Source organism: Crotalus tigris, unplaced genomic scaffold (genome assembly GCF_016545835.1).
Source record: "Crotalus tigris isolate CLP2741 ecotype Arizona unplaced genomic scaffold, ASM1654583v1 scf7180000020201.887925, whole genome shotgun sequence".
NCBI lineage: Eukaryota > Metazoa > Chordata > Lepidosauria > Squamata > Viperidae > Crotalus > Crotalus tigris.
The window spans coordinates 658141-668293 of record NW_024097902.1 but is presented as its reverse complement, the minus strand read 5'-3'; the positions used below and the strand labels follow the sequence as shown (position 1 = coordinate 668293).

The 10153-nt window shown below is 36.6% G+C and overlaps 1 protein-coding gene across 4 annotated transcripts in view; it reads right to left on the bottom strand.

Annotated features, from left to right (window-relative positions):
• Positions 1 to 86: 86 nt before the first annotated feature.
• The window catches only part of BTBD7 (BTB domain containing 7), a 74772-nt gene continuing 64705 nt past the window's right edge, over positions 87 to 10153 (bottom strand). For 3 of the 4 annotated variants that reach the window (XM_039365861.1, XM_039365863.1, XM_039365864.1), the window contains 3 exons: positions 9103 to 9281; positions 7858 to 8286; positions 87 to 5098 (listed from right to left, as the gene is read on the bottom strand). In XM_039365861.1, coding sequence (XP_039221795.1) covers positions 4301 to 5098; positions 7858 to 8286; positions 9103 to 9281 — 1406 coding nt within the window. In that variant the 3' untranslated portion in view covers positions 87 to 4300. Of the gene's footprint in view, positions 5099 to 5585; positions 5642 to 7857; positions 8287 to 9102; positions 9282 to 10153 lie in introns of all 4 variants that reach the window. The other variant, XM_039365862.1, reaches the window with a different exon arrangement.

Genomic DNA, 10153 nt, shown 5'->3' with positions numbered 1-10153 from the left:
TTAAGATCTGTCATACTTTCAAAAAGTTTCAAAAACTTAGTTTCACAGAAGCAGAACTTTGTAATGAAAAGTATGTTACACTTGCATTTTTCTAGACAAGCCATTTATTTGAAATACCAACTATATGTAAGATAAAGTCAGTGTTAACATGCTTCTCAGCAACAGTAGAAAAATAGGTGAAAACCTTTTTACAATTATAATGGTACTCAAAAGAGAAATGTATTGTTTTACAATGCATCACACAAGACTAGAATTCAATTCTAGGCGGTACCTAAATAAAAATTATATTTTTCTTAAAAATAATATGTACAATTGAAGCGTAAACAAATTTTACAAAGTACTGGTTATGCAGGTTGTAGAAAAAACACTTGCATAGGACATGAAGTGGGTTTAAGAAAATTTCTGAGCCTTTAGCATTGAAGGCACTTTTTATACCAGTAACAGCACAAGAATTTTATCATGGACACTTAACATCTTTCAGAAATACATACAAGTATAGAAACATCAGTTTTAATCCTTCAGCTTTCCCCAACATTCCACAAATATCCATCCACCATATAAACAAACACACAGTCATTGGAAGTAACTAGAGTAAAAGTGGTATCTCCAGACCTTTTCAAAATAACTTACATAACAGATGGAAATGGTTTATATTTCAAGGTAAAAAAAAAAAGTATTGAAAGAGAAGATATTAGCCTTTTTCCATTCCTTAACAGGCAGAAAAAGCCGAAAGACGAGCTTAAATACAAGATATACTAAACGGCTAGCAGGGCAATTTTACTTTAAGCTTGCAGGACTACAAGAAGTAGCTTTGAAGTATTGCAAAAAAAAAAAAAAATTGTAAACACATTGGGTGGATGTCAAAATGCCTTGTGTGGCACTTCCCTCTACAATAGTAGCCCTTTGTCTTCTGAAAAATGCAGCTGACCACATACTGGTAAAGCAGCTCCTTGTGCCTATGAAAAATTTAAACATTCTCAAATATTGTACATGTGTGGAAATGGATCCCAGCTGCAGTTTAAAACCCCTTTTTCCTTTGCAGGATGCATTCAAAACAATATTAGCAATTATCTGAAGCTATTTTATGTTAGTTCAGCTACAATCTCTGCCATATATGTGATTACAGAATACTTGGGACTTCTAACAAATTTATTTATTAAATTTATTTGCCACCCATCTCATATCGAAATGACTCTGGATGGATTTATTCCAATACTTCATTAAGATTTTTTTTAAAAAAATGTACTGTGCTTTGAAAAATGATACATAATCATTTATTACAGTAACATGGAAGAGCTGAGATTTTGTTGATTGTGCGTCCTGCATTTTGAAGACAAAAGCTTTAAATACATATCATGGTAAATTACCTGTTCACCTGAATGTAAAAGTAATTTCAATTATGACACAATTTCTTTTACTAATTTGTTTAAGCAAAATTGGGGGGGAAACTATTGCATTCCTCTGATTTATTGGGTCACATATATTTTAAAAAAATGTTTTTTTGCTTTTTGCAAACACAGGATAAAATCAAGATGACTTTAAAAAAGGGATGGGTAGATAGGATGAAATTCCTTATGCAAAGTCAGAAGAGTTACCTGGAGGACCACAGATAATTTCACTGAGATGTAATTAAAACACACTAGTAATTAACAAAGCTCGAATGCTGATGGGGATTAATATTCCATTTATATGTGGCCCAGAGGAAAAAGCAATAAGCCAGAATTCTGCAGCCTCTCCAAACTCTTTAGGTCTTCTGCTCAAATGGGAATATTTAGGCTTAGGTTATTAAAGTAGTACAACAGTCCTTAGGTCTGCTACAGAATTACCTTTATCTTAAACATTTCTTACAAATGATAGCTTACTTCATTTATGGAGTGTATGTTTTTATGCTTCTCATAAGCTATTCCACAGTAAAAGAAAAAGTAAACTGAGTCTAAATGAATTATCTGAATCAATAATCAAAGCTACTCTTGAGACTGAACATTTGTGCCTTGAGTTTCTCATGCATACAAGAGGACCCAGACTGTTGGGGACAATATGCTGACTCTGTAAACCGCTTAGGGCTGTAAAGCACTGTGAAGCGGTATATAAGTCTAAGTGCTATTGCTATATTCTATCACATTTTACTAGTAAATTGGCTTGGTGTAGGAAAAAAAGCTACTTGAAATAGAATGTTAACATCTAAAATAGACTTATCTATAGTTTGTTTTGGGAGTGTACCCAAATCCAAGAAATTATCAAAACAGCTCTATCCATGATCTCTACAAGACAAAGCCAATATACATAGAAAGATTGAATTTCATTTTTGAAAAAGGAAAGACTTTCAGAAATCATAACAGATTTGGTGTGTGTGTGTGTGTGTGTGTGTGAGAGAGAGAGAGAGAGAGAGAGAGAGAGAGAGAGAGAGAGAGAGAGAGAGAGAGAGAGAGAGAGAGAGAGAGAGCGAGCTGCTACTGGAGATGACAAAATAATGGATTCTTATTTTTATCAGTGCCCAAATTGAAGCAAAGCATCATTCTTGAAACAAGTTTGACAGAAAACATGTTTAAATTCCAGATTATTAACAAGATGCTTGACAAGTGACAATAAATGATTATTTTATCCTCAGAGTGCTGTCTTATTACTTAATCAACTTTTCACAGAATGTATTTTTTTCAGTTCACAAAGATGTAACACAAAGCTTGAAATTAATGTAATGTAAACTATCTGGACAGGGTATTCATTCTCATTCCTCTTTAACAATGTTTCCCCTTAAAGGGTCAAGACTGGGAACTAAAAGATTAGTGGAGACTTTTAAAAAGGAGCTCAGAAAAAATTAAAAACACTTAAACAAAATGTACATTTCAACAATCTCAAGCATGGTATTTAAAAATAGATTTAAGGTTAGCTAACAATGTTAAAAAAGATTCAATGTTGCTAAGGTTCAAGTGATGGAAGAGCTGTATTTTAGAATCAACCACCATATCAAGTCAAGCCTTTGCTAGGTATTACCACACAGTGGTACTGAATTTTTTCCAGTCCATGCAAGAGAAATAAGTGGCAAGTACCTGAAACAACGGGCTGCTGAAATGGCCATTCTTAGTGGCAATAATCTATCAGCCCAGCATCTCCTCTTCGTATTCATAAAACCCCAAAGAACCTCTTTTTCAATACGTTTTAATCAACTTCAACGAACTCCAAACTATTCAAGAGAGGAATGAAGAAATTAAGTGCTAAACTGTTTATAGCTCATTAAGTTGTAGACATTACTCTTCAATAAGCTTTCTGTCCACAAAACGAAGTATATATAACGTTACTAAAACTGCAGCCCTTGATTTCTTCAGAGGCAGAAAAAAGGCAGTAAGCATTCCTCTTGACTTCTCCGCTGAGGAGGGCTGTTCTACCCAAATGTAGCATTAACACCCATGTCAAATGTTAAAACAATTGCTTTCTTCTCGCCTTCTTATACTTACCCCTCTATGTGTCTTTCTAAAATGAAGAATCAGAAAAGCACGTCTACAGAACTGTCACAAATTTGAAGCACTAGTTGCCCTGTCACCAAGGGGCTTAGAAAGTGTTTCTTCAAAGTGTTCGTGTTCCAAAAGGAAAAGAATTATTTTCAGAAATTGTAAGGGATTTGTACTCCTCACTTTTAAAGAAAATCCTGGCCACAGATATTATTGAGCACTTGCTACATCAACAGCCTGAGACTTGGTAAACAGAGCTTACACATTAGACTGGATTTCTTGTATTAGTGGTAAAGCAGAAAGGTTACAAACCGAACCAGAGCAGTTTTGTAAGTGTGCTGTTCTTTGGAATTCCTATTGTCATTAAAAAATACAGACAGATATTTTCATCATCTAGTAAGAAAATACATCTTAAGTATGCAGCCTAATGCACACTGAATACTGGGAAATGATTTCTTTAAAAAAAAGACACTCAAAATAGTATGAACATACAGTCCTATAAAATATGACAGTAGAAGTTTAACATACCAATATAAAAATTAATAAAATTAATGTACAGGTGCAAAAGGCTACCTTTTATTTTCCTCTTAAAGGTGCCAGTTAAAATATATTTTTGAGAATTTTAGCAAACTCTGTTGAAAACATAAACCCTGAAGCAGCATTCCAAATAAATATGGAGCATGCCATTTCTCAATGAAGCCATGTATATACAAAAATAATAATTAAAAAAAATGATATAGAGGCTGGCATTGGGAGAAAAAAAAAACTGGCCAGAGAAAATTTCAGGCCAGGGATTTCAAAGACTGATCTTTCCCAAGTCTTAGGCACGGAGAAGAAGTGGAGGTGGAGGGTTTTCAGAGGGCAGATTTTTTGTATAGGAAGTCGGGAGACTTTCTGCCTCTACTCACAACCTCTTCTCTTTCCAGATCTGCATTTCTCTGGACTTCACTTTCCAGAGGCTCCGGGTTGGCCAATCTCCTGCTAGATGGTTCATTATGGATGTCTTCCCTGTACAAAGGCAGGGAAGGTCTACTAGAGGTTAGGCCATACGTTAAATCCGTTTCCATTTTTGTTCGTCCCCTTGCGTGAATGGATATACTCCCAGGGTTCTCCTGGGCAGCCAAAGCCAAGTCCAACCGCTGGGGAGGTTGTTCTAAGACATTGAGGTGTATCGTTTCATTTTTTTGTCTGTGTGAATGCCCTTCTTGAGAAAGTGCATAGTCTCTCCTAGAATCTTCTAGTTTTTTAGGAGAGATGTGATTAGGTAACTGAGTGGTTTTTAAGCCGTTGGGTGATGCTTTATTGTGGCTATATAAATCTGGGCCAAAATAGATACCTTGGGAAGGTAAAGGGATGTGCCTGGCAAGGGAAGGAGTAGAAGGCCTGCATGCAGCATTTGAGAAATCATAGAAATCGGGATATTCCTGCTGATTCTCTCTAGGATCCAGTTTTTGCTCAGCTGAATGTTTCTTCCGTGAACTATGTATGTGCCTCGTCTGAATGCATGAAATGTGCTGAGGGGGTCCTGGTGTAACTTCTGGAACAGGCTCTGTGTCCACTGTAAGCTCTGGCAGCCTCCTGTCCTTCAGAGACATAGTTGACACACCCATTGCAATATCCGGCATTAGCTCATTGAGAACAGGCTGAATACCCTGAAAAAGAGAAAATCAGTTTCAACTTGTGCTGTCATCTAGCTGTGCCAGGACTACATTGCCCTACAAAAATCCAGCATTACACAGTTTAAAGCAGGGGTAGTCAACCTTGGCTCTTTTATGACTCGTGGACTTCAACTCCCAGAATTCCTGAGCCAGCTAAGCTGGCTCAGGAATTCTGGGAATTGAAGTCCACGAGTCATAAAAGAGCCGAGGTTGACTACCCCTGCTTTAAAGTCTGACATCCAACTTGCCCTGTTTTATATATCATATTGTATTTCCTTTTTCAAAGCTAGTAAGAAATAATTATTCATAAACTATATAGTATTTTATATTAATGTTTATGTAAGCAGTTAGCTTTTGAAATCAAAGGCTCTGATCTGAGCCCGAAGAGTTGAGGCTTTCTAAGCAAACTAGTTAAAAATTCACACATGACAACAAACACAGTCATATTCATGTAGAAAAGTGAAATAGCCCAAAATCTTACCAAAAGCAGAACTTTTGTATAGTCCTATGTGCACGCCTGTCAACTTTGTGTGTTTCCTGTAGAGATGCATTTTGGATTGCTTATTAATGGGAAGCTCCTACTGAATTCATTAATTCAATAGGCAGATTCTGAGAAGTAATAACTGTACATAGAATGCTTTAATTATGATTTGTTGGTAATACAAGGAACTGGTCAGCAACAAATTTATCACAGAGATTGGAATAGTTGTTCTAAGCAGGCTTTTTAAAAAATGAAATCAGAATTTTTTTTAATCATAGTTATTTTTGCTTGTGACTCTATCTTTATTATTATTCATGTTCAAATAATGACATTATGCTAGTATATTTTAACTATTGTTAACAATTATTTGTAACCCAATTATTACAATTATTAGTAGATAAATAGGTACTACTTTAGTTGGAAGGTAACAGTGCTCTGTGATATCATGCTGGTCATGGAAATGTCTTCGGACAGCGCTGACTCAATGGCCTTGAAATGGAGATGAGCACTGCCCCCGAGAGTTGGCAAGGACTAACAGAGTAAAATCCACAGGGACTCCTGTACCTGTGTTGTTGTTTTTTTTTTTTTACTTTTTATTACAATTATTGAACAAAATCTATTAGGATTGCTTTCCTGGTCAGGAATTTGGATTAAAAGACCTCTAAGATCCCTTACAATCCTATGATTCTATGATACTCTGATAGCAGTTTTTTTTATTTAAAAGTAAATCCATTGTAAATAATTTAAATATATAAATATAAATCTCAAACAACTCAGTGCTATTTATGACTTGAACAAATCTTTAGAACAATCTATATCAAGCATGACTTAAATTTCAGAAAGGAATAAGAGGTGATTTCAAACGGGAAAAATCTGAATAGTTATGCTTGAAAATAAAGCTCACAAATCAAAGCTCTTGTAAATTCAAGTGATCTTATAAATTGTAAACATATAAATAACTGCAAATAATTTCCTTCTTAAAACAGTTGATCAGTAGTTAGATTTTAAATAAGATATCATAAACATTCAGCTTTAGTTTGTTCAGCTTCATTCAGTGAGATATTTTTTTCACTACTTGGGCAAATAACATGGACTTAGCACTAGGAATGATCTAAATATGAGCAGTTTCCTATAGAATCATTATGAGAAGTTTGTTAATAATGAAAAGAAAGCACATTTGACTATTCCTCTTACAGCAGAAGAACTGTTAACTAAGTAGAACGTATTTCTAGTATAATTTACATCGTGACTTTTCACGAAACGTTACTAAATTCATGATTTTTATGCATAAGTCCTTAAAAGCCAGCTTTTATTATTTATAGACTATGCTCTGTAAGAGGAACCATGCCATTTTATATATTTATAACTTTCTAACATTAAAATATATTTAATATATTATATATTAATGTTTTAATACATAATCTGTTCATGTTGGTTAATAGGATTTGTTGTTTTTTTTAAAAAAATTAAGTATACACTTTCTTCATTTCCTTCTTTGATAAAAACATAGAAGAACCAAAATTAGTATCTTATGCATAAACTAACTTAAAAGCAAAAGTGTAAGAGAAAACTCTTCACAGAAAATTTGGATGCAATCTATAGGAAAGGATTTAATAAGTGAGTAAAATTCTCAGCTACTACATTCACTTATTCTGGTTTACCCTTTTTTACCTCTTGATATGTTCCTTTGATGGCCTTTGGAGGAAAATGAATCCTTGTGCAAGAACTTGGTTTGTTGCCCATTGTGTTAGCTTCTCCTCCTGCTTCATTTAACCTTCATCTCTTCTATACACCGTACAAATATTTGCTTTATTTTTTGTACGTTAATGCTATCTAGCAGTCTTGGCATCTTCACTGGCAAGAGCTTGAGTCAATTTATTAAACCAATCTGCTTTGTCACATAAATCTATCTATCTGGAGGGCTTGTTACAGTCATTTGTTATCAACTTAGATCACAGGGAAATTATATAACAGCTTGTACCATCTCCTGTAGAACAATTCAATGCCACAGTGCTTGATCACAATCAACGGTGTCAAAATGAAGCCTGCTCCATTTCCAACAGTTATAATGGTAAACTTAAAATGCCAAGTCTTATTCGCAGCACCCTGCAGTAGTAAATTAATACTGATATACATCTACTTTATATAGCCACCCATCTCATATTTATGACTCTGGGTAGCTTACAAACAGGTAAAAAAAATATACAACTTTAAAAAAAATCTCTTAAATTTAAAAATGTATTGTGTGCATAAAATAAAAAGACGCTCTTACCACTTGCTTTTCAGCAGCCACCACAGCTGCTGCAGCTGCAACTGTCTGTCTTCCCAGGCCTGTAGTATTAGTGCAATCTGGAGGTGTGCCTTTCACACTGGAGAAATAATTGGGCAGGGCAGCTTTGGGAGCTGTTCTGGCATGGAAGAGTGAATGGTTACAAGGGTAAGAAAAAGAACGTGAGGGATGCTGACTCTGGGCTCTTTGCTTCCATCCAACTTTGAACTGACTGTGAACTGGAGTTGCTGGTGGATGGTAAGGAGGGGGGGGAGGAGGCAGTGGTGGATGGAAGGCCACAAAAGAGTCTAGGTCTGTAAACATGGTTTCTGCAGTGGGCGTGCTGTTCACACGACATCGGCCTGACTGTCTCAAGCTCAGAAGTGGGCTTTCATCTCCAAAGTGCTCGTCAGGGAAGAACTTGTGAGGATTCTGCAGCAGAAAGGCAGAACAAGAAATGGAGGGAGAGATCACACAAACATCTGCATTTCAACTCTTCAACTCCATACAGATAAATGGATAGTCGTACTTTGTCCTCCATGCCAACAATATGGAAACTTGGTATGTTTGCATTACAATTACTTTGCCTGGGCAAAACAAACATAACATGCCAGCCCAATGGGATCTATATACGTATCTAATTACAGAGTGGACAAGTGGGCAAAATACAGTAACTCTTCCTGTTCCATCTTAAGCATAAAACTACATAAATTCTCATCCTGTAGATCATGATAGGGTGACTCTGTACTGTATGGGCTTTAGGTCTAGGGCAGGGTTGGCAACCTTGGCTCTTTTATGACTCGTGGACTTCAACTCCCAGAATTCCTGAGCCAGCATGGCTGGCTCAGGAATTCTAGGAGTTGAAGTCCACGAGTCATAAAAGAGCCAAGGTTGCCTACCCCCGGTCTAGGGTTTTTAACATCTTTTTATCAGCATATTTGAACCTAAAGCTTTAGACAACTACACTTTTTATTAAGCATTCTCATTGTTTTTCATGGTAGATAACTCACATTTAGAATAGAGCAGTATAAAGGGGCAATGGGAATACTTTCTTGCTCATCAGTTAGAAACCAGATCATCTGACCTATTCTTTTTTGACATTACAATATGTAACTGCAATGTTCCCTTTAAGCTTTCCTCCGTGAATGAGTGCACTCTTCAACATTTTTGCACATGCTAGTTACTTCTGACATTGAATGCATGCAGGTTCCACCAGCTTACTTGCATGCTGCCTTCAATGCTTCATACCTGCAACAACTCAGCAGCAGAATCAGAAAGTCCAAATTCCCTCAATACACGGATCTGAATCTCATAACTGACCGTGGCTCCTTCTCCACAGTTCAGAGCATAAGCTCGCTGGACTTGCTCAGTGTGGCGGAGCTCTTGCAGCCGTCTGACCATTTCTTTAACAACAGAGAGATGAGGAACTGAGAAAAAACAAACCAAAAACAATCCGAATTGAAATTTGTTCTGCATCCATGTAATGAGCTTCAACAGAGCCCAAGTTTATTTAAGGTAGATATTTACGCTAAGAAAGAACTTATCCAAAAGCAATTGTTCAGAAAGACATGTGTCAGCAATAATGACTCAAGGTACAAAGTTGGGCAGAGAACAGTACAGATGAATTTCCTTCATTTCGATCTTATAGTGAAACCCACTGAAAAGTTTACCATTCAGATCAGTTTTCCCACCTGAATTCAGTATAAGCACCTGAAGGCAGGACAAGAAGCAACAGGTGGAAATTAATCAAGGAGAGAAGCAACCTAGAACTGAGAAATTTCTTGACAGTTAGAAAAATTAATCAGTGGAACGGCTTGCCTCCAGAAATTGTGGGTGATTTTAAAGAAGAAATTGGACAACAATTTGCCTGAAATGGTATAGAGCAGTGATGGCAAACCTTTTAGAGACTGAGTGCCCAAACTGCAACCCAAAACCACTTATGCATCGTTGGGTGCCGGGTGAGTGTGGCCCATTGGCTGGGTGTGGCCCATTGCGTGGGCGTGGCTGCAGTGGTAACGGCAGACTGGGTGGGACTAAAAAGTTCAATCAATCAATTCCAACTTTGCAAGATTTTTTTTTCCTGCGAGAAGTTGAAATTGACTAATTGATTGAACCTTTTTTTTTTTTTTTTGCACACGGCAGAGGCCTAAAGCAAAAAGGTTTTTTAAAACCCAGCTGAAGGCCTAGGACTCGGGCGACGGCACCGGCATAGAGTTTCCTGCTTGAGCTGGGGATTGGACCAGAAGAAAGACCTCCAAGATCCCTTCCAATTCTGTTATTCTGTTATCGTTTCTGGATG